The sequence below is a fragment of the Entelurus aequoreus genome, linkage group LG20, assembly GCF_033978785.1.
Source record: "Entelurus aequoreus isolate RoL-2023_Sb linkage group LG20, RoL_Eaeq_v1.1, whole genome shotgun sequence".
Classification (NCBI taxonomy): domain Eukaryota; kingdom Metazoa; phylum Chordata; class Actinopteri; order Syngnathiformes; family Syngnathidae; genus Entelurus; species Entelurus aequoreus.
In genome coordinates this window covers 42591976-42618070 of record NC_084750.1, presented here as the reverse complement: position 1 = coordinate 42618070, position 26095 = coordinate 42591976, and the positions used below count along the sequence as shown (strand labels likewise).

Below are 26095 nucleotides of genomic sequence, written 5' to 3'. Positions count from 1 at the left end.
CCCTCTTTTCTTCATGGCAAGGATAAATGGGCAAGATGGAAGTAATGACATCAGGAAAGTGCACCTGCCAGTTTGATGCACAGCTGACTAAAGCACAAACATTCTTACATGACGTTGCAAATCAAAACTAAACATTTACTGGAATAAAAAATACATCTGCAATGTTATTTTACTGTCCGTGTCCCCTAGTAATCCACTGCGGGGACCCTGGTGTGCCCGCCAATGGGGTGAGGTCTGGGAACGAATTTACCTTCAGCCATACCGTTAGTTTCCAGTGTTCTCCTGGCTTCACCATGGACGCCGACCGCGCCTCCACCCTCGTCTGCACCAAGGACCGCACCTGGAACGCCACCAAACCTCTTTGCAAAGGTAAAGTTGCGCACTACTATCAATCAATCAATCAATCAATGTTTATTTATATAGCCCTAAATCACAAGTGTCTCAAAGGGCTGTTACTACCTAGTGACAATACCGTATCTCATAAAAGTAAGTGAACGCATCACATGTTAAGTAACCGTTTGTATTATAGAGTCAGGTGTCAAAAAATATGTATATTCTTATTTATAACGATTCTTAATCGATTAAAAAACATAAAAAATAGATTTTTTAAAATTTTAATAAAATTTTAATATGTTAAAATATACCGTATTTTTCGGATTATAAGTCGCTCCGGAGTATACGTCGCGTAGCATTTTTGGGGGAAATGTATTTCATAAAATCCAACACCAAGAATAGACATTTGAAAGGCAATTTAAACTAAATCAAGAATAGTGAACAACAGGCTGAATAAGTGTACGTTATATGAGGCATAAATAACCAACTGAGAACGTGCCTGGTATGTTAACTTAAGAGTCATTCAAAAAACTATAACATATAGAACATGCTATACGTTTACCAAACAATCTGTCACTCCTAATCGCTAAATCCCATGAAATCTTATACGTCTAGTCTCTTACGTGAATGAGATAAATAATATTATTTGATATTTGACGCTAATGTGTTAATCATTTCACACATAAGTCGCTCCTGAGTATAAGTCGCACCCCCGGCCAAACTATGAAAAATACTGCGACTTACAGTATAGTCCGAAAAATACGGTATATTCTTATTTATAATGATTCTTAATCGATTAAAAAACATCAAAAATTGTTTTTTAAATGTTAATACAATTTTAATATGTATGTATCTTAACTAAACTGAAACTACAGCTTCACCACTTTAGTCATAATTGTTGCGCTTATTAAACTTCTCTATGACTTGAGCTCCAGACTTCTTCTGTTTGTTTGCGATTCTCATTACTGCCACAAGTGGTGGAAAAGTGTATTGCAACTGAGTACCGTTGCAGCCCGGCTGAGAAACAAATATTTTTGTGGGTGGCCCTCTAGCGGGTGCTCGCAGCCCAGCCCTATGGTTAAGAGACGCTGGTCTACATAGCTTGTGTATACCAGTCAATATGAGCTGGACTATCAATGTGTATCCATTTTTTAAATATTTCATCCAATATTTCTGATCAAGAATTGTTTATTTTTATTTTTAAAGGCATGTTCAAAGTGTGCTTTCTTTCGGGTGGGGGCACCAATTAAAATCATTTTCAACTCATTTTAGTGGGAAACATTGATTTGAGATCTATGTGTTGTGAGTTGAGCTCCGCCACAGAACCTATTAAGCTCTTAAGTTGAGGTACTTATGTACATAAGTATATTGTATAGGTTTAAGTATGTATTTCATAGACAATATTATGGAAAATAAACTTGGATATACTTTACAGCAGTGGCTCTCAACTTTGTTTTAGTAAAGTATGAATAAATAAATACATTAAAAAAAAAAAATAATTATATATACATACGTGTGTATATATATATACACTGCATATATGTATATATGCATGTATGTGTATGTATATATATATTTGTATGTGTAAATACAGTATATATTTGTATGCGTATGTATATATGCATATGTATGTGTGTATATATATATATATTTGTATATGTATGTATATATGCGTATGTACAGTATATATGTATGTATGTATATATGCGTATGTACAGTATATATGTATGTGTGTATATACATATATATATATATATATATATATATACACACACATGTATATATGTATGTATGTGTATGTATATATGCGTATGTATGTATGTGTGTATAACTGTGTATATATATATATATATATATATATATATATATATATATATATATATATATACACATACGTGTATATATGTATGTATGTAAATACGCATACGTGTATATATGTATGTATGTAAATGTTTGTATGTGTATGTATATATATATATATTTGTATGTGTATATATATATTTGTATGTGTATGTATATATGCGTGTATATATATATATCTATGTGTGTATGTATATATATATATATATATATATATATATATATATATATATATATATATATATGTATGTATATATATATATATATATGTATGTATAGGGATGATGTTTGATAAGGAATTATCGAGTTCGAGCCTATTATCGAATCCTCTTATCGAACCGATTCCTTATCGATTCTCTTATCGAGTCCAGATAGGTTGTTGTATACGGAAAAAAACCACACAATATTTGGTTTAACAAAAGCTCACTTTTATTATATAATAAAAAAATAAAATCTAATAAATAAATAAATATTTACTGTTACTCACCTAAAAAAATAAAATAAAATAAATAAATATTGACTGTTGTTACCCAAAGTATATTAAGTGGGATTTTTCAGAGAAACAAATATATACAGTAACACAAAAACAACCTGTCTCTGTGATCACTATAGGTGTATAAATATTAATATAGTGTTAAATAAAATCAGTCCCTTGGGCACAAAACTGAAAATAATACAGCTCTCCAAAAAGTGCACTTCTGCTGCTATTTGACATAACTGTTTGTTATGATGCTTTGACATTTTTGCACTTTATTTCTTTATTGACAGAAAATTCTATGAAGAGAAAAGTTGTTTGCAAATGTGGTTACAATGCTAAAAAATGAAAAGTTAAAGCTAAAAAAAGAAATACACTTTATTGAGTTAACATTGTTTCTTTATAGGGGGAAAAAATGTTATGAGCTAGAGAATATAACAACTACACTACCCAGCATGCAACGGGAGTGACGAGCATGCGCGGTAGCCCCGAAAAGTGTTGCATGTTTCCACGCTGTGAAAGTAAACGTCAAGAACTCAGCCAACACGCCTCGTCTGCATTATTTATAATTAGACAGACAACACATCTACAGTGTGATTTTGTAACGTTTACAAGGAAAGAAAAACAAAAGTTAAAAAAGGGAGATATATGTTGTATATATATGTATGTACTGCGGTTGCTTTAAGAACGTTGCGACAGCTGCCGTAAAGGAGGTGCGTTGCTAGCCTGGTTGCTATGTTTCCGGTTGGTCGTAAAAGTGTTCATCATGTGTTTTACCCTGCTAAAATCTCTCAGTAAAGTTATTCGATGGATTATACCTTTTGTTTTGAACTTTATTACACCTTGGAGCGCTTTTTCCCGCCCATTGTTTTCCTGCTTTCGCTATCTGCGCCTAATGACTGAGCTACGTGACGTCATTTCTTTTGATGTCCCACGGAGCATTTCTGGTCGGGACGGGATTCGAATAAAGAACCAACTCTTTTCCTTTACTATAGTGGTCTCGATAACGGGTACCGGTTCTCAAAAAGGGATTCGAGTCCAAGGACTCGGTTCTTTTCTTATCAAACAACCGGGAAAACCGGTTTCGAGTATCATCCCTATGTATGTATATATATATATATATATATATATGTATATATATATATTGATACTTCCGTGTTTTACATCATTTTTCCAACCAATGCATATCTCATTGAGTGTACAAAGTACTTGGTTAATATATATATATATATACAGTATATATATATATATATATACACACACATATATATAAGTATCAATATCAATATATTGCTGTCCAAAATGCTGCTCACATGTTTTTCTGTAATGTAAATGCATAAGAAGTAACCTAAATGTAAATAAAGAGGCTTTATTATTAATAAAAACATTGTGTACATAAAAATAAATATGAACTTAAAGTAGTATAAAGATGTGTTCTTAATGCACATACAAATGATTTATTTCGTCGCTTGGGTACAATTAACACCCCATGAAATATCCATTCATAGAAACATGAAGTATTATTTTTGTATTCTCCCTTAAAAATGTTTGCTAAAACGTGAGGTGTGCTAACTTTGTAAGATTCCGTGTTCACCTCTGGTATGTGATCTTATGTATTCCTTCCACTGCTTTCCCCGCTCTCGCAGCGATCGTGTGTGGCTCGCCGCCAGTCATCCCTAATGGACAGGTGGTGGGTACCGACTTCAACTGGGGCTCCAGCATCAGCTACTCCTGTTACCAAGGTTACCAGCTGTCTCTGCCCACGGTGCTAACTTGCCAAGGCAACGGCAACTGGAGCGGGGAGAAACCACAGTGCTTCCGTAAGTGCTGTTTGCCTTTTGCTGTACTTAGCGGCAGGTGTGTGGCGCCACATTCAACACCAAATGGTCACGACATGCAAGTACCGTATTTTCCGGACCATAGGGCGCACCGGATTATAAGGCGCACTGCCGATGAATGGTCTATGTTCGATCTTTTTTCATATATAAGGTGCACCGGATTATAGGCCGCATTAAAGGAGTCATATTATTATTATTTTTTAACATGTGATGGTGGTTCTTTGGTCAAAATGTTGCATAGATGATGTTTTACAGATCATCTTCAAGTCGCTTTCTGACAGTCGCTTCAGGATGCGCCATTTTGTGGGCGGGTCTTATTTACGTGGCTCGCCTTCGACAGCGTCTTCTCCCCGTCATCTTTGTTGTAGCGGTGTAGCGTGCAAGGACGGGAGTGGAAGAAGTGTCAAAAGATGGCGCTAACTGTTTTAATGACATTCAGACTTTGCTTCAATCAATAACGGAGCAGCATCTCCTCATCCGCCAGAAATGTGTCCCGTGAAAAACCGTCCGACCGGAACTCTCTAATAACTAAAGTTCCTTGAGTGGATAATGTAAAGACACTACACCGGTATGTTTTAGCGCATTCATGGCGAGTTTACTGACAGATATAAGTAAGAACTTTACACTACTTTATATTACAAATGGCAACAGCGGAGGATGAATGTCACACAACAAGAAGATGGAGAAAAAGATAAAGCTTATCGACTACGGCGTCTCCACGGACTACAAAGGCGGACGCGCGCAATTTTTCAGGATTTATGCAGATCCCAAATACGGATCAGCAGGTACTAGAAGGTAAGAAAAGTTTATTTTGCATAGTATTGCGAAACAAAACGCCAGATAATATGTCTTACCTTATACACACACCATAATAATACTCCTATGTTGAAGCACAGTACAATCCATCAAGCGGTGTGGCTTCATAGCTTACCAAAGTCGTTCTAAAACATTTTGATAGATTTTTGAGCACCGTGTGTAATGTTCTATATTTTCAAAGGAACATATAAAATGTTGGTGTTGTTTACTTGAGTCATATTGCAGTCTACACGTATCTCTTATGTTTGACTGCCATCTACCGGTCACACTTATCATTACACCATGTACCAAATCAAATAGCTTTGAGGTCGGAAAGCAAACCCAGAATTGTTTCGTACATTAGGCGCACCGGGTTATAAGGCACACTGTCGAGTTTTGAGGGGAAAAAAAGGATTTTAAGTGAGCTTTATAGTCAGTACTCAGTCTGGAGGTTCATTTCTGTCTTTATTACCAAAGCTTTTTTGGACCCTACATTTATGTAACTTCATTTTTTGCGTTTCAGTTTTGTGGATTTACCGTATTGTCCGCACTATAAGGCGCACCAGGTTATAAGGCGCACCTTTAACGAATGGCCTATTTTAAAACTTTGTTCATATATAAGGCGCACCGCATAATAAGGCGCATAGAATAGACGCTACAGTAGAGGCTGGGGTTACGTTATGCATCCCGTAGTTGCGAGACCTGTTGTGGCTCAATATTGGTCCGTATATAAGGCGCACCGGATTATAAGGCGCACTGTCAGCTTTTGAGAAAATTGGAGGTTTTTAGGTGCGCCTTATGGTGCGGAAAATACGGTAATCAAAATGTTGACAATTAATTGGAAAAAAATGCAGTGTTTTAAAATTCAGTGTATACAAATTCAGTGTAAAAAAACAAACAAATTCAGTGTAAAAAACAAAAACAAAATCAGTATAAAAAAATTCAGTGTAAAAATGTGAAATGTTAATGATGTTGTATTATGCCCAAGTAGTCCAGTTACTTGCCTGTTTTATGCTGTTTGCAAGACCCAAGTTAGGAAACGCTTGATTCTGACCATTTTTATGCCTTTGCTAGATTATGGAGACTTTTTATGAATGCTTTTTTGAAAAACTGTATACTGTACATCACTGTGCCTTATGTTTTATTACTGGTTGTGGCAACCTTGTCCACCATTGCACCTTATATGCAACAACAAAGTGTCCGTCTTTATCAGTACGCAGATATTCTTGATTGTTTAAATCACTTCTTGGTCTGGATCCCATTATTTATGTTCTTTTATGTGGGGAGATTACAGTCCCCGCAGCTTGAGGTCGCAGGACATATTTAGGATGTTGGTTCCTGGAGCCGACACAAATCTTGGAAAAACAGCTTTGGTCTTGGAATAACTTACAAAAGCATCTGAGGTTTCCTGAACTCATCACTTTGGGGGAATTTCAGGCCATTTTAAAGGAGCGAGAAACTTCCTATTTAGCATTGTACTTGTTTTACTGAAACACTTTATACATTGTTTTGGCCTATCGCATGTTTTTATGTTCATATTTGCAAGTCATTTCTTTTTTTTAATCGTGGTGTGTTTTTGTTGTTCTTATATGTGTTTCTCTAACTTTGTGTTGTTGCCGTCTTGGCCAGGTCACTCTTGGGAAAAATATTTTAATCTCAATGAGTTTTTATCTGGTTAAATAGAGGATATTGATTGATTGATGGGATATTTCACGCTTTTGATGGGATATTTCACGCTTGGACAGCCCTTTGAGACACTTGTGATTATGGGCTATATAAATAAACCTTGATTGATTGATTGATATTATGGTGCGTTCCATTTGAATTTGAATTTCCGAGTTCCTAGTCGGAATTTAAACCGGAACGCCCCTCGGATGTAAACAATGGCATCCGCTTATATAATGCATTCTATAATATTATCACTTTTTGTCGCAGTAAATCAGTCGTATGCAACGTGTTGTTGTATGTTTACATACGGTGACGTCACTGTAGCGTGAATTATATTTATTTATTGTGGTATATTCACTTTACATTGCTGGCAATAGCATCTGTGTGTGAAGGTTGCAGAAAGAGTGCATATTTCCTTACAAGTTGTTCATATTCAGACAAGGCAGGCGCAGAAATAGCTTCGGTGGATGTGGCCAGCTCCGACTTCCGAGGTCAATGGACTGACTAGCGAGGAACAGAGACACGCGGCAGGCTTACACACAGACATGCATCCACAAAAAATATTCGCCACACACACGTACCCCAGCCCCAACCAACTCCCTTGACGCAAATCCCTTGGGGTGATGGATGGATGGGCAGCGCCTGAAGAGCTGCAGCCTGCCACCGTGGCCCCCACTCCCTCCCCTCTGTTGCAAGTCTTGAGATGTATGTTGTAATATGTATATGTGCTTTGCTATGGAGGTTATTTTCCACTCTAGATTGTATTTTTTTACTCATCCTTCCTCAGCGTTGACCTTTTTCCCATCATTTACGGGGGCGCCTTGTGGCGACCTATCAGCGTTCCTGTTCTGTAACCCTGCACACTGTTTGTTTGTCTAATCTTGAACGGGTTTGTGCTGAAAGCAAAGTTCCGTTGTACTTGTGCAATGACATTAAAGACCTACCTACCTACCTACAATGGAACGCAGCAATAATGTTCTGTAACTGTTCGTCTTTGCAGCTGTTTTCTGCGGAGACCCTGGCTTGCCCGCCCACGGGAGAAGGGAGGACCGAGGCTTTACTTACCGTTCCTCCATCTCCTTTTCCTGCTATTCTCCCTTCATCCTGGTCGGCTCCGCGAACAGGTACTGCCAGGATGACGGCACCTGGAGCGGAACGCAGCCCTCCTGCATAGGTATGCAACTCTTCATAGTCCCTGGTTGTGTCGTCAAGACTAGGCATCGGTTTCTTCAGGGCCGATACCGATTATTAGTAGTCAAGGAGGCCGATTACCGATATTTGGAGGCGATATTCCTTTGCAGTAAAAGTTTGAGTTTGAGTTTATTTGGAACATGCAAGCATACAACATGATACATCACAATTTCCAGTTTGTCTTTTCAACATGTTCGAAAAGGAGTAGGAAGAAGCAGAGCTTATTTAATCCTGCCCCTTTTCCTTTACATAACAGTTGCTAAAACTTTTGTTCACTTCCTGTTCTCAATTTATTCACAATATACTCCATAAGTAATCACAAAAATGTTTCTATACTTGACTTAGGTGATCTAAATATACAACTGATGAATATGTTTTTGCTTTTTTCCTGACATATTTCAATGGTTATACATTCTAAGATATTATCTATAGCAAATGACATGTTTTTTACCACTTTGTAGTTCAGGTTCTTCATCACGTACACAGCTACTCCTCCTCCATTTTTGTTGGTTCTGTTGATGTCGTTTAGTTCATATCCTTCCAGATCAAAATCTATTCCTTTTTTATCATCGATCCATGTTTCTGTGACAGCAATCACCTTGAAGGGTTCGTTGATGTGTTCCAAAAAGTTCTTAATATTGTTGTAGTTTGCATACAAGCTTCTGCTATTGAAATGAATAATTGACAATTTGTTATCACATTTAATATTGCTATTATATTGTTCATCTGTATAATAAAAACAATTATTACTAATGTGGGAGTCCCTTGGAACATAGTAGTGTCGATGCTGAATTTAGGTGCTTGTTTTCTGTCAGAGTCATCTAAACATGAATAGTACACGTCAGTAAGCAGCGAGGCGAGGCTTTAAGTTGTTTTTTTATATTATTTTTAGGGACCAGTAGCGAAATAATGTTTCATGCGCTGCTAATGTTGTGGTTAATTTAGCTGCAAAATAAACACCTTGATTACGTGTCTCTAAGATAAAGGTGTCAAGGTGTGAGGTCAAGTGCAGGAGCAAGGCGTCAAAGTTCGTGTGCAGGCGGGAGGTTGAGATCCAAGAGGGGCAGCCAGGGAACCAGAGGGGAAGACGGGGAAACGAGACACACAGCTCGTGACGCGGGAACAGAGGAACGCTGCTGGAAGACGACAAGGGGAAACGAGACCAATGAACACGGAGGGAGAGAAACACAAAGAGAGAGAGAGTGTTACTGTACAGGAACAGGTCGCTACGTTCTGCCTGGAAAGCAGGTTTGCACTGGCTTACGAAGCTCATCAGCGACAGGTGTGTAGATTGCTGATGGAAAAGCAGCTGCCTGCTGCAGCCGGAGTGGCGCGCGCGCGCAGGAACGCACTTGGAGATGCGCCCAGCGCCGCGCACAGATTTTTGGGGTGCGCCCGGGCCGTGACAAAAAGAGGACGATACCAATATACGTCAAAATTGCCAAATATCGGACTAGTCAAGACTTGTGCAAGCTTTATTCACCACCATAAACATTCCACAGTGGGCAATAACTGAGGACAATGTTACATCCTGCAGTGTTTTTATGATGAGAATATTTATTGCTATGCATGATGTGCATTAAAAAAGACTACCTTATTTATTTATTTTTGTGTTCCAGACCCCACACACACCACCTGCATAGACCCAAGCACTCCTCTCTTTGGTCATCAGAACAACAGTCAAGGCTATCAGGTATCACCCAACACACCAGAACGGCATTATCATGCCAGTTACCTTCCCCGTGTTAGGTGAATGTCCACAAAGTAGGGATGATATTTATTTGATCATTTATATCAATATAATATGCATTTCAAGCCTTTGTAAATTCTCCACACAGCTTTTACACACACACACTTTCTTGTACGTGTTACCTTCTTGAGACCTCCGAAAAATGTATTATAATAAAAGTCGTAATTTTACTCAACTTAAGTCAAAATTTTACAAGAAAATTTGAACATTTGTGTGATATTATGATAAAAGTTGGAATTTTACTCACTAACAGTCGCAATTTTACAAGAAAAGCTTAACATTTTGGCAATTTTATGGAAATAGTCGTAATTTTACTCGACAAAATGTGGGTATCACAATTTTATAAGAAAACTTAAAAATGTTGGCAATATTATAATAATAATCGGAATTTTGCTTGGCCCAGTTATGACAAAAGTCATCATTTTACTAAAAAAAATTAACTATTTTAGAAGAACAACAAAAACATTGGCAATATTGTGATAAAAGTTGGAATTTTACTCAGTAACAGTCGCAATTTTACAAGAAAAGCTTAAAATGTTGACAATTTTATGGAAAGAGTCGTAATTTTACTCGACAAAATTTGGGTATCGCAATTTTATAGGAAAACTTTAACATTTTGGCAATATTATAATAATAATCGGAATTTTACTTGGCAATGTTATGACAAAAGTCATAATTTTACTCAACAAATGTCACTATTTTACAAAAGAACAACAAAAAAATTGGCAATATTGTGATAAAAGTTGGAATTTTACTCACTAGCAGTCGCAATTTTACAAGAAAAGCTTAAAATGTTGGCAATTTTATGGAAAGAGTCGTAATTTTACTCGACAAAATGTGGGTATTGCAATTTTGTAGGAAAACTTTAACATTTTGGCAATATTATAATAATAATCTGAATTTTACTTGGAAAAGTTATGACAAATGTCATCATTTTACTCAAAGAATGTCACTATACTTGTCCAGGGTGTACCTCGCCTTCCGCCCGAATGCAGCTGAGATAGGCTCCAGCACCCCCCGCGACCCCGAAAGGGACAAGCGGTCGAAAATGGATGGATGGATGGATGGAATGTCACTATTGTACAAGAACAACACAAACATTGGCAATATTTTGATAAAAGTCAGAATTGTATATGACAAATGTCACCATTTTGCATTAAAAAGTAATGCATTTTATATAAAAAAGTAATTATTTTAGGAGAAAATATTGCAATATTACAGAAACAGAAAGAATAAAAGAGATTGTTCTCAATTTTATAAGAAAAAAATCGACATGTGAGAAAAAAACTGCTTTTAGTTAATTTTTTATTATTTTTCTTTTTTGTCGGTAATTGTTTTTTTAATCTTCATTATTTACTTCGTTATTACAGTATGTCTCTATATAAATATTCATTTTTATTTTTTTTTAAATTAATTTTGACCAAAGGTGGCGCATTTCAATTTCTTACACACACTTGTTATTTCATATGTTGACCAGAGGGGGAGCACTTTTAAAAGCGACACACAGTCAATTTGAAAAATCTCTCTTTTTTGGGACCACCCTCATTTTGATAGATTTCACCACCAGGGGTGCAAATGAGACATTCTCTATTAGATGCAATGGTTTTCTGTATTGGGACCATGATTTATGTCATCACTTGTTCACACCTCCTCATGTGGAAGGTACTTTTCCTTGTTGATGTCTCAAGAAGGGTAGAAATACACGAACACACACACACTGTAAAGCTTTGGGGGTGGGGGGTTGCAGGAAAGTTTGTATTCTCAACTAAGCACTGCAGTCTTGTCAGTTGCTAAATACTATTTAGACTTTTTTAAACCTCAATAAATGTGTTTTAATGATTCCATCGACCACAAAAGTAATTCAGTGCCTTTTCAGAATTGGTGTTTGTTGCAGTACTTAATTGACCTAATAAATGTCTGTTTGTTGATGATGTTTTAAAGTAGCAGTAGAGTGGAATAGCAAGTTGACTTTATATGCTTATTTGTGTTTTATTGTGTCCATTAAAGCATATCTAATTGTGTTTACAATCCGCAAAGTATGTGAAAATACCGTCTAAACATCACAGAATGCAACAAATTCAGTCGGCCGTTTTGAATATTCCGCTCCAAACACCTTGGGCAATGTCCTTAGATTCCACATCACCATAGTAACGCTTCTGCACTCTGACCATATTATTAGAGCAGTCACACTGGAAATAAGCAACAATGTGAAAGGGATGTGCTGTTTATCATTCCTAATACTTATGTAAGACAAGAACACACATGCTTGGCTTTTTTTATGCATTCTAAATTGTAAATAAATAGTGAACAGATGGAAGGTCCTCTATTGTGCTCATTATACTCTCTAAAAGCGTCCAGAAAGCAGCAACAATACACCATTTACATGTCGTGACTTGAAAATGAACCAAGTATGAGTGATATTGTTATTAAAAGTGCTAACGCAGACGGACTATTTTAGCAGCACATTGATAGCAGTGAGCTAATGCAAAAGTAAATTCTAGATTATAATCCATGCATCTCTCACATGCTAGTAGACAAATGTGGCCATGGATCGACAGGCTGGTCCACTTTCACATCCCCCGAGTTTGCCAAAAAGATGCTAGTTGCGGCAACTTTTTTCAACCCTTTGTGAGGATTGCGATTGATTCTTCATCTAAACGAAATTATGTGAGCGTCCCGTTGGTCAACATCCCAGCGATAGTGGAAATATTACAGTAAGTGTTAGTTTTATTATGTTTAGTTTGTACGTTTAGCACCTTTTTGATCGATTGATTGAAACTTTTATTAGTAGATTGCACAGTACAGTACATATTCCATACAATTGACAACTCAGTGGCCTAGTAGTTAGAGTGTCCGCCCTGAGATTGGTAGGTTGTGAGTTCAAACCCCGGCCGAGTCATACCAAAGACTATAAAAATGGGAGCCATTACCTCCCTGCTTGGCACTCAGCATCAAGGGTTGGAATTGGGGGTTAAATCACCAAAAATGATTCCCGGGCGTGGCCACCGCTGCTGCTCACTGCTCCCCTCACCTCCCAGGGGGTGATCAAGGGTAATGGGTCAAATGCAGAGAATAATTTTGCTACACCTAGTGTGTGTGTGACTATCAGTGGTACTTTAATTACTTCCTTTTTTTTTTTTTTTTAATGCTATATCCGTTTAGCACTCGGCTTCTTGGGGCGGCATAGCTCGGTTGGTAGAGTGGCCATGCCAGAAACTTGAGGGTTCCAGGTTCAATTCCACGCTTCCGCCATCCTAGTCACTGCCGTTGTGTCCTTAGGCAAGACACTTTACCCACCTGCTCCCAGTGCCACCCACACTGCCTTCAAGTTAAAGTTAAAGTAGCAATGATTGTCACACACACACTCGGTGTGGCAAAATTATTCTCTGCATTTGACCCATCACCCTTGATCACCCCCTGGGAGGTGAGGGGAGCAGTGAGCAGCAGCGGTGGCCACGCCCGGGAATCATTTTTGGTGATTTAACCCCAATTCCAACCCTTGATGCTGAGTGCCAAGCAGGGAGGTAATGGCTCCCATTTTTATAGTCTTTGGTATGACTCGGCCGGGGTTTGAACTCACAACCTACCCATCTCAGAGCGGACACTCTAACCACTAGGCCACTGAGTAGGTAACTTAGATATTGGGTTTCACTATGTAAAAGCGCTTTGAGTCACTAGGAAAAAGCGCTATATAAATATAATTCACGGCGTGGCGAAGTTGGTAGAGTGGCCGTGCCAGCAATCGGAGTGTTGCTGGTTACTGGGGTTCAATCCCCACCTTCTACCATCCTAGTCACGTCCGTTGTGTCCTTGGGCAAGACACTTCACCCTTGCTCCTGATGGCTGCTGGTTAGCGCCTTGCATGGCAGCTCCCGCCATCAGTGTGTGAATGTGTGTGTGAATGGGTGAATGTGGAAATAGTGTCAAAGCGCTTTGAGTACCTTGAAGGTACAAAAGCGCTATACAAGTATAACCCATTTAATTATCATTTATTCTAAAATGTATTACTCATCCTCTTTGTGTTCGGGCTCAGAAATCTAAGGTTCTGGATCGTGATTTTTTTCCCCCCAAAGTAATCGTTGTTGGCTCTCGCGAAGTCTGCTTCATTTCTTAGCATTGTTGTTGATGGGGAAGGGATCTGTGGTTCCTCCTCTATCTCACGGACCACGTGACTAGCTTCTTCGTTAACTCTCAAAATATTTGGATCGTATTTATTTATTCTCAAACTTTGGAAGTCTTTCGGTGTCATAAATCCGATATATATGATAATACTTCAATATGGAGGCAACTTGTTTGTCCACTCGACTGCTACTTTCATTGCGAATGGCGGTGACATTATCGCGTGCCGTGACAGAATAACAGCACGATTGTGGAAGGCTTTAAAATAAAGCTAGTGTGCTTTATTTGACATTTATTGTAAACAGCATCCTGCGCCATATTTCTCTCCTGTCCCGCTCGCAGATCAGTGGCACGGTGTTCTTCAGCTGCAGGAAAGGCTACCTGCTGCAGGGCTCCGTCTCCCGGACTTGCCTGCCCAACCTCACTTGGAGCGGTTTTCAGCCCGAGTGCATCGGTGAGCTCCCATCAGGCTTAAATCGGGAGATGAAATGTGTTGTGTACGCTCTCCCCTTCATCATGCTTCTTTCTCTCCCCTTTCTCTGATCCGTCTCCCTGCGCCTTGCCTCCTTCCAACCTGTCACATGAAAACCCCACTCCTTTCTTCCTTTAATCTTTATCTCCATTTTTATTTATTTCTGCAGCTCACCACTGCAGCCAGCCGGAGCTGCCGGCCCAGTCGGACGTGCGGGCTATTGAACTGCCATCCCTGGGCTACACACTGATCTACACCTGCCAGCCCGGCTTCTACTTGGCTGGAGGATCAGAGCACAGGACCTGCAAGTCCGACGGGAGCTGGACCGGGAAGCCACCTCTCTGTGCAGGTACAAATACACTATATTGCCAAAAGTATTTGGCCACCCATCCAAATGATGACAATCAGGTGTCCTAATCACTTGGCCCGGTGTATCAAATCAAGCACTTAGGCATGGAGACTGAATGGGCCGCTCTCAGTGATTTCCAGCGTGGAACTGTCGCAGGATGCCACCTGTGCAACAAATCCAGTCGTGAAATGTCCTCGCTCCTAAATATTCCAAAGTCAACTTTATTCTAAGAAAAGTGAAGAGTTTGGGAACAACAGCAACTCAGCCACCAAGTGGTAGGCCACGTAAACTGACAGAGAGGGGTCAGCGGATGCTGAAGCGCATAGTGCAAAGACTTTCAGTTGCTACAGAGCTCCAAACTTCATGTGACCTTCCAATTAGCCCACGTACAGTACGCAGAGAGCTTCATGGAATGGGTTTCCATGGCCGAGCAGCTGCATCTAAGCCATACATCACCAAGTCCAATGCAAAGCGTGCGATGCAGTGGTGTAAAGCACGTCACCACTGGACTCTAGAGCAGTGGAGACGCCTTCTCTGGACTGATGAATCACACTTTTCCATCTGGCAATCTGATGGACCAGTCTGGGTTTGGAGGTTGCCAGGAGAACGCTACATTTCGGACTGCATTGTGCCGAGTGTGAAATTTGGTATAGAGGAATTATGGTGTGGGGTTGTTTTTCCGGAGTTGGGCTTGGCCCCTTAGTTCCAGTGAAAGGAACTTTGAATGCTCCAGGATACCAAAACATTTTGGACAATTCCATGCTCCCAACCTTGTGGGAACAGTTTGGAGCGGGCCCCTTCCTCCTCCAACATGACTGTGCACCCGTGCACAAAGCAAGGTCCATAAAGACATGTGTAACCTACAGTACACGTGCTACAAATCAATGCAATATATATGGGGTTTTATGGGCTAGGAACAGAAGACTAGGGTTTCGACTTGGAGAGAGAAGGCGGAGCCTAAATTGCAGTTTAGTTGACGCCGTGTATTAGACAATTTGTGAGGGACAGTAGTTATGTACACACAATAAGTTGAATGGCCATTCAACATAAAAGTAATTTGGAAAACAACAGTTACTACATACATACACTACCGTTCAAAAGTTTGGGGTCACCCAAACAATTTTGTGGAATAGCCTTCATTTCTAAGAACAAGAATAGACTGTCGAGTTTCAGATGAAAGTTCTCTTTTTCTGGCCATTTTGAGCGTTTAATTGACCCCACAAATGTGATGCTCCAGAAACTCAATCTGCTCAAAGGAAGGTCAGTTTTGTAGCTTCTGTAACGAGCTAAACTGTTTTCAGATGTGTGAACATGATTGCACAAGGGTTTTCTAATCATCAATTAGCCTTCTGAGCCCATGAGCAAACACATTGTACCATTAGAACACTGGAGTGATAGTTGCTGGAAATGGGCCTCTATACACCTATGTAGATATTGCACCAAAAAGCAGACATTTGCAGCTAGAATAGTCATTTACCACATTAGCAATGTATAGAGTGTATTTCTTTAAAGTTAAGACTAGTTTAAAGTTATCTTCATTGAAAAGTACAGTGCTTTTCCTTCAAAAATAAGGACATTTCAATGTGACCCCAAACTTTTGAACGGTAGTGTATATACAATTATAATTCCATTAATTAATGCCTCTGGATCTGAATAAATCTCAGTTCAGACTTAGAGCTCTTGAAAAAAAAAGGATGGCAGTACAGTCCATGTACTGCAGGTTAGAGATGGAAAAAAATGTAAAGGGTCGGCTCGAGAGCCTCCTACCCGCCAGACAGAACAGGTGGTTGGGTTCCTGGCTGGAATCTTCCAAGAACAATCCTTGGACTAGATGCTCCTTTCTTTAGCTCGCCATCAAAAAAAGAGAAGCCTGGCCTGTGTAAGAGCCAGGAACATTCTTATAAATCCATGTGTACACAAAATATCTAATTGTATTATAAAGTATCCAGAATATGTTCTAGTTCTTTCCTCAATATTGTACAATACAAATCAATAACATGTCAGAATCACAATATGCAAAAAATGCCAAAATAACTATTAGCAGCATAAATATGACCTATACCAGGGGTCGGCAACCCAAAATGTTGAAAGAGCCATATTGGACCAAAAATACAAAAACAAATCTGTCTGGAGCCGCAAAAAATTAAAAGCCATATTACATGTGTCATGGGATATACATTTAATTAAGAGGACTTAAAGGAAACTAAATGAGCTCAAATATAGCTACAAATGAGGCATAATGATGCAATATGTACATATCGCTAGCCTAAATAGCATGTTAGCATCGATTAGCTTGCAGTCATTCAGTGACCAAATATGTCTGATTAGCACTCCACGCAAGTCAATAACATCAACAAAACTCACCTTTGTGCATTCATGCACAACGTTAAAAGTGTGGTGGACAAAATGAGACAGAAAAAAAGTGGCATAAAGCACGTCCTAGATGGTCGGAGAAAGTTATACATGTAAACAAACTATACGGTGAGTTCAAGGACCGCCAAAATTAGTAGGACAAAACGGCGCTCGCCAAATACTGGAATCAGTGAAGCATGTTTAATATAAGCAGTGTGCTTTATAACAATTAGGGAGGTTTGTGTCATGTTTGTCCTCCTACAGAAACCATACTAAACAAAAAAATAGATTTTTTTCCCCTCATCTTTTTCCATTCTTCATACGTTTTTTAAAAATCTCCAGAGAGCCACTAGGGCGGCGCTAAAGAGCCGCATGCGGCTCTAGAGCCGCGGGTTGCCGACCCCCGACCTATACAAAGCAGTCAGTGCACTAAACGTGCTTATTATCAAAACACATTTAAAAGTACATTCAATACACAAATAGTTATCAAAGGTTTAAATCATAAACCTTGTATATGGACGATTGAGAATATGCTACAAAGACTGTTGCAATGAAAACAATCGAAGAAAGATAAATGCTAAAGGTGCTATGTTCATAAATATGGACTCACCAACTCTTCTACAGTCACACACAGCTTAATGAGAAAAAACTCCGGCGCTCTATAAAGTTACAAATTAGGCATTTTAGTTTATACTCAGTCAGCACAATATTTCAGGTGAAAACGAGAATAAAAACCTACATCGAGCATACAATCGGTCTGTCTGCTGGCCACTTCCCGCTACCGGCTTATAAGCCCAGCCAATTGGACCGCGGTGGTCACGTGACCAGGAAGCACGCACAGCGCTCAAAGAGTAAATAGCAAGCAAGAGCATACCAGTCAAACTCAAAAAGGTATGAATTTGACACCTGCGTTACACATGGATGACAGAGTCTGGTGTGGATGAACTTGACTGGCCTGCACAGAGTCCTGACTTGAACCCTTTGGGATGAATTAGAACGTAGACTGAGAGCCAGGCCTTCTCCACCAACATCAGTGTGTGACCTCACCAATGCGCTTTTGGAAGAATGGTCGAAAATTCCTATAATCACACGCCGCAACCTTGTGGACAGCCTTCCCAGAAGAGTTGAAGCTGTAATAGCTGCAAAAGGTGGACCCACATCATATTGAACCCTATGGGTTAGGAATGGGATGGCACTTCAAGTCAAGGCAGGTGGCCAAATACTTTAGGCAATATAGTGCATGCTCATGATTCTTCCATTACTTCATTATGCAAAAGTCTTCACAAGACAAAATCCCGAACCAACAAGACAAAATCCAGGTTTAGACAACGCACAGTGTTCCCTGCACTGTTTGTGTCGAAGCGTGGCCTAATGCTGATGAATACCTCCGTTAACAGCTGCTTACAGTCAGACACATGCCAGGGTAGGAAGGTCCATCCATCACACAATTACACTCCACACAAGTGCACAGCAAGCAGGCTCTGCAACATTAGCACCAGGACAAAACCTGATTAGAACCGCGCTCGCTTCCCATTGATTGGCTAAGCAGGAGTATCAACGACGGGGCCGCGTTAACAAGTTCCAGCAGACAAATGGACTCGCTAAGTGTTTGCCTCAAGTTTAGACGGACAAATACAACTGCAGACACTTGATGGCACGGTCCCATTTTTGAAAGTATGCAGGGTTGACGCGTGTAAAGATGAGTTGCAGCACAAAGCAGGGATGGGTAGCCAGTTTGGTACCGGCCATAGGTCATTTAACGGCCTCGCGCGGGGGTCGGCCATAGATCATTCATTCACGGGCCGGACCTGACCCGCGGGCCTTGACTTTGACACCCCTGGCATCCAAAGTCTCCTATATAATATAATACAGTACAGTACTTGCAAATGAGACCAAGACGTGTAAGAAAACAATATAACTGTGCAGCACAGCTCACTCTTAAATGCTCGTTTGTATTCTTTTCGACTATTAACATTTATTGACACATTTGAACACGCCCACAAGTATCCCAAATTGGTACTTGGTACCGCATGGATTGAAAAGTGAAAGGTAGCCATCCCGAAGCAGCGAGGAAAGTGATGGTGTGCCATTAGGAGTGGATGTGTGAGAGAAAGTGGCCATGCCGTTTAAGAGCACCTTCGGGCGCAGTGACGGACAGGCAGCTCTAATAATAAACTACCTCATAAACTACCTCCCGTACACCTGTCTTGGTATGTACACGTTTGCCAGCTTCCTACACCTGTCTTGGTATGCACACACACCCCCATGTTAGTCAGCTTCTACACCTGTCTTGGTATGCACACACGTTTGCTAGCTCCTACACCTGTCTTGGTATGCACACACACCCCCATGTTAGTCAGCTCCTACACCTGTCTTGGTATGCACACACCCCATGTTTGCCAGCTCCTACACCTGTCTTTGTATGCACACACACCCCCATGTTTGCCAGCTCCTACACCTGTCTTGGTATGCACACACACCCTCATGTTTGCCAGCTCCTACACCTATATTGGTATGCACACACACCCCCATGTTTGCCAACTCCTACACCTGTCTTGGTATGCACACACACCCTCGTGTTTGCCAGCTCCTACACCTATATTGGTATGCACACACACACACCCATGTTTGCCAGCTCCTACACCTGTTTTGGTATGCACGCACACCCCATGTTTGCCAGCTTCCTACACCTGTCTTGGTATTGCACACACACCCCATGTTTGCCAGCTCCTACACCTGTCTTGGTATGTACACACACCCTCATGTTTGCCAGCTCCTACACCTATATTGGTATACACACACCCCCCTTGTTTGCCAGCTCCTACACCTGTCTTGGTATGCACACACCCCATGTTTTCCAGCTCCTACACCTGTCTTGGTATGTACACACACCCTCATGTTTGCCAGCTCCTACACCTATATTGGTATACACACACCCCCCTTGTTTGCCAGCTCCTACACCTGTCTTGGTATGCACACACCCCATGTTTGCCAGCTCCTACACCTGTCTTGATATGCACACACCCCATGTTTGCCAGCTCCTACACCTGTCTTGATATGCACACACCCCATGTTTGCCAGCTCCTACACCTGTCTTGGTATGCACACACACCCCATGTTTGCCAGCTCCTACACCTGTCTTGGTATGCACACACACCCCCATGTTTGCCAGCTCTTACACCTGTCTTGGTATGCACACACACCCCCATGTTTGCCAGCTCCTACACCTGTCTTGGTATGCACACACACCCTCATGTTTGCCAGCTCCTACACCTGTCTTGGTATGCACACACACCCCCATGTTTGCCAGCTCTTACACCTGTCTTGGTATGCACACACCCCCATGTTTGCCAGCTCCTACACCTGTCTTGGTATGCACACACACCCCATGTTTGCCAGCTCCTACACCTGTCTTGGTATGCACACACACCCCCATGTTTGCCAGCTCTTACACCTGTCTTGGTATGCACACACCCCCATGTTTGCCAGCTCTTACACCTGTCTTGGTATGCACACACCCCCATGTTTGCCAGCTCTTACACCTGTCTTGGTATGCACACACCCCCATGTTTGCCAGCTCTTACACCTGTCTTGGTATGCACACACCCCCATGTTTGCCAGCTCTTACACCTGTCTTGGTATGCACACACACCTCATGTTTGCCAGCTCCTACACCTGTCTTGGTATGCACACACCCCCATGTTTGCCAGCTCCTACACCTGTCTTGGTATGCACACACCCCCATGTTTGCCAGCTCCTACACCTGTCTTGGTATGCACACACCCCCATGTTTGCCAGCTCCTACACCTGTCTTGGTATGCACACACACCCCATGTTTGCCAGCTCCTACACCTGTCTTGGTATGCACACACACCCCCATGTTTGCCAGCTCTTACACCTGTCTTGGTATGCACACACCCCCATGTTTGCCAGCTCTTACACCTGTCTTGGTATGCACACACCCCCATGTTTGCCAGCTCTTACACCTGTCTTGGTATGCACACACCCCCATGTTTGCCAGCTCTTACACCTGTCTTGGTATGCACACACCCCCATGTTTGCCAGCTCTTACACCTGTCTTGGTATGCACACACACCTCATGTTTGCCAGCTCCTACACCTGTCTTGGTATGCACACACCCCCATGTTTGCCAGCTCCTACACCTGTCTTGGTATGCACACACTTCTCCTGTGCGACATTATTGAAGTTTGTCTCTCAGAAGTGTGTCTGACTCACGGTCCTGAAGGGGCTTTAATGTTCTGAGGGCCCTCAGGGGTGCACTAATGGTCTCCTCCTTGAGCTTGTGTGTTCAAAGTCAAGATGAACCTGCCCCACAAACGACTTCTTTGCTTGATATTGTTTTGTTATGCGCTCCCCAGCCGATAACCGTCCGAGTGGTAAGAGCCCAGTGGGAACCGTGCAAGAGCCTCCTTCTAAATTACCGGGTAAGTTTTTTTTTGTTTTTTTTCTGGCATGTAAGATAAGTTTTTCCAATTGTTGTTTCTAGCGAGCATCTTTGCTGACTGTGCATTTTGCACTGGCTGTTATAACCCCATACATTATTACACTAAGTTCCTGGTCTACTAAGATCCTAACACCTGTTTCTACTTGTAGTGGGCGTGGTTCTGGTGGTCTAGACTGTGTGTACAATTGCTAACCACACAAACCGCTCTTTTAAAATGAGAATGTTGCCTGTTTCCCAGCGGTCACCATGGAAACACTCATTTCCCTGCACATTTATGGCATCATGTGGTTCAATCTGTGGTGTTTTGTTATACGAATACAGTTAAGGTTGTATTTTTGCCTCATCCTTCACTTCAAGTGTGACGAATGCTGTGAACCCCATTCACTGCTGCTTGCAGCATGTGAATGGGCGCTTGCATTGCAGCAGGCCCATAATAATAAAGTTTGCAGTATGAGCAATAATAATACTAGCTGCTTGCATTGCAAGCGCACATTCACTGCTTTAACAGTGAATGGGTGCTGGCATTGCAGCAGGCCCATAATAATAATAAAGTTTGAAGTATGCACAATAATAATATGGGCTTCTTGCATTGCAAGTGCCCATTCACAATGGGCGCTGGCATTGCAGCAGGCCCATAATAATAATAAAGTTTGCAGTATGAGCAATAATAATATGGGCTGTTTGCATTACAAGCGCCCATTCACAATGGGCGCTGGCATTGCAGCAGGCCCATAATACTAATAAAGTTTGCAGTATGAGCAATAATAATATGGGCTGCTTGCATTACAAGCGCCCATTCACTGCTGCTTGCAGCATGTGAATGGGCGCTTGCATTGCAGCAGGCCCATAATAGTAATAAAGTTTGAAGTATGCACCATAATAATATGAGCTGCTTGCATTGCAAGTGCCCATTCACTGCTGCTTGCAGCACGTGAATGGGCACTTGCATTGCAGCAGGCCCATAATAATAACGTTTGCAGTATGAGCAGTAATAATACTATCTGCTTGCATTGCAAGCGCACATTCACTGCTTTAACAGTGAATGGGTGCTGGCATTGCAGCAGGCCCATAATAATAATAAAGTTTGAAGTATGCACAATAATAATATGGGCTTCCTGCATTGCAAGTGCCCATTCACAATGGGCGCTGGCATTGCAGCAGGCCCATAATAATAATAAAGTTTGCAGTATGAGCAATGATGATATGGGCTGCTTGCATTACAAGCGCCCATTCACTGCTGCTTGCAGCATGTTAATGGGCGCTTGCATTGCAGCAGGGCCATAGTAATAAAGTTTGCAGTATGAGCAATAATAATATGGGCTGCTTGCATTGCAAGCGCACATTCACTGCTGTAACAGTGAATGGGTGCTGGCATTGCAGCAGGCCCATAATAATAATAAAGTTTGAAGTATGCACAATAATAATATGGGCTGATTGCATTGCAAGTGCCCATTCACTGCTGCTTAGCAGCATGTGAATGGGCACTTGCATTGCAGCAGGCCCATAATAATAAAGTTTGCATTATGAGCAATAATAATATGGGCTGCTTGCATTGCAGCAGGCCCATAATAATAAAGTTTGCAGTATGAGCAATAATATTATGGGTGCTAGCATTGCAGCAGGCCCATATTAATAAAGTTTGCAGTATGAGCAATAATAATATGGGCAGCTTGCATTGCAGCAGGCCCATAATAATAACGTTTGCAGTATGAGCAATAATAATATGGGCTGCTTGCATTGCATGTGCACATTCACTGCTGTAGCAGCGAATGGGCGCTGGCATTGCAGCAGGCCCATAATAATAATAAAGTTTGAAGTATGCGCAATAATAATATGGGCTGCTTGCATTGCAAGTGCCCATTCACTGCTAATTAGCCCAGGTGTAAATGTGAGCTAGCATTGCAGCAGGCCCATAATAAATGTTCTCTGTGATGTCTAAATATGCGCATGTATTAAAAGTAAAGTGTCTTTCTCCCTCAGATGTTGTTTTTCCATTGAGCAGGGAGGGAGGAGACGCAACAGCACCAATAATAACTTTGCCACTTACTTTTCTACCTGTCACTCCCGCCCCCCTCCATGCTCGTCCCCTCAGTCCCAGGCGGTGTGTTTGCCAAGAACTCTCTCTGGCGGGGCTCCTACGAGTACTTGGGGAAGAAGCAGCCGGCCATGCTCAGCATCACCGCCTTCGAGCCCTTCAGCAACCGCGTGAACGGGACGCTCCTGGACCAGAGCGGCGTGGAGCTCAAACTGGCCGGTTGGTGCACAAAAGAGAAACCACTTCTTGTCGTGACTTTCACTTTGTGTTGGAACTTGTTGGCTCCCGGCCGGGCTGAGGTGATTTCATGTGAGGACGAGGAGCAAGAAATCAATGCGTGATGCAGGTTATTGCCGCCGTGATGGAAGACAACACATTTTACACGCTCCCTGTGGCATACTCGCCGCGCAGCTGCAATCATTAAAATGCAAATTTGCGTTAGCCGAAAAAGCAAAGGCTCATCACTTCTCTCCCCCTAATATTGTCACAACACTCTTGGAAAAATCCCGCCGAGCCTCGTGGGATCGCTGCTCTTTTGTTGCGGAACACCACCTGCGCCGCTGCCAAAAAGTTGCGCAACCGTCGTTTGACTCAAAAGTTAAACAGAACTTGGATGCACCTTGTCCGAATCCCGGAACGTGTCTGAGGCGCTCCAACTTTGCATAGGTCATATTGTCAGTTATCTGCACCCCCAGGAACTTGGTGCTGCTTACCATCTCCACTGCTGTGCCGTTGATGAAGAGTGGAGTGTGGCTGGACTAGTCGACAATGATCTCCTTGGTCTTGTCGACGTTCAGGACCAGGTTTTTGGTTCTGCACCAGTCAACCAGATGTTTCACCTTTATACATATTGTCGCCTATACCGATACTAATCCAATGTGATAACAGCACGAATCGTGAAACATACTTTTATTGTTTTGTAGATTGATCAAGTGAAATTACTCATTAAGTTAAAGTAATAATAATAATAATAATAATATATTTTATTTGTAAAAAAAAAAAGCACTTTACATTGAGTAAACAACCACAAAGTGCCACAGTGTATTAAAAAAATAAAAAATAGTAATAATAAAATAAAAAATAAAAATAAAAAGATAATAAATAAAAATAAAAACTAGAACAGCCAAATAGCTAAAACTAGTATGCATATATCTAAAAAAAAAAAGGCTTTTTTAAAAAGAAGGGTTTTTAAGCCTTTTTTAAAAGCATCCACAGTCTGTGGTGCCCTCAGGTGGTCAGGGAGAGCGTTCCACAGACTGGGAGCGGCGGAGCAGAAAGCCCGGTCTCCCATTGTTCGTAGCTTTGTCCTCGGAGGTTGGAGGAGGTTAGCCTGTCCGGAGCGGAGGTGTGGTGTGGAGGATTTGGGGGTGAGTAGTTCTTTGAGGTAGAGGGGGGCATTTCCATGGAGGCACTGGTGGGTTAGTAGGGAGACTTTGAATTCAATCCTGAGTGGAACAGGAAGCCAGTGAAGGGATTTGAGAGTTGGTGTGATATGGTCAAGTACCCATGATTGTCACACACACACTAGGTGCAGAGAATAATTTTGCCACACCTCGTGTGTGTGTGACAATCATTGGTACTTTAACTTTAAGACAACAATAGTATGTATGAAAAAAATTTACCTACCGTATTTTTCGGACTATAGAGCGCACCGGAATATAAGCCGCACCCATTACATTTTAGAAGTAAAATATTTTTTCCTATATTAGCCACATTGGACTATCAGCCGCAGATATATACGTTGTGAAATGAGTTATTTACACAGGTATATTGTGTAAATGTTTATTTACATACCTTAATTGTTTCCAAACTGTTTCTGTAACACGGCAGTAAAACAGCCGATCAAACAAAACAGAAGTCATCGTCATGGACCCGCTAGCTGCGCAAGCTAGCTCTCCAACCAGCTAAACAGACTCAATAACTCCACGGTGACGTTATGGTGAATTTACTGAGGAATTTGTGAAACTGAAACGATACAAAAAGAATGCCGTTTGTAAGTTAATAATACTAACACCGACACTCGTAAATGTGTTAGCATATTAGCTAATGCTAACGACGCTAGCGTCATTACATTACGATAGCACGCACAAATATGCATGAAAACACTCCTACAGACGTCACACATGGGACGGTTTAGTAAGTAAGAATTGTTTTAGTTATATTGTAAAACTTACAAACGTTGCTTGGAGTGATGAATGACAAAATGTGATGTAAAACCGCTATGGATAGCTCGTTGGCTGAACAGCAACTGTACTTCCGGTGGGTTTAAATTGTTGTTTTTTTAAGTCGAAACAGAAGGGTGAGCTCGTCCAAAAGATGTGAAGTGAATTACATTTATATAAAGATGACGTCACAGCACACACACTAACACACATATTCAGTGTTTTTTGTTG

The 26095-nt window shown here is 41.1% G+C and overlaps 1 protein-coding gene across 2 annotated transcripts in view; it reads left to right on the top strand.

Moving 5' to 3' along the window:
- csmd2 (CUB and Sushi multiple domains 2) overlaps positions 1–26095 on the top strand; it is a 691992-nt gene that overhangs the window by 604474 nt on the left and 61423 nt on the right. For both annotated transcript variants that reach the window (XR_009822205.1, XM_062030117.1), the window contains 8 exons: positions 190–369; positions 4315–4488; positions 7970–8143; positions 9780–9853; positions 14372–14483; positions 14671–14850; positions 21582–21647; positions 23760–23921. Coding sequence is in view for 1 of the 2 variants with exons in the window: in XM_062030117.1 (XP_061886101.1) it covers positions 190–369; positions 4315–4488; positions 7970–8143; positions 9780–9853; positions 14372–14483; positions 14671–14850; positions 21582–21647; positions 23760–23921 (1122 nt within the window). In the remaining variant the exon portion in view is untranslated. The remainder of the gene's footprint in view (positions 1–189; positions 370–4314; positions 4489–7969; positions 8144–9779; positions 9854–14371; positions 14484–14670; positions 14851–21581; positions 21648–23759; positions 23922–26095) is intronic.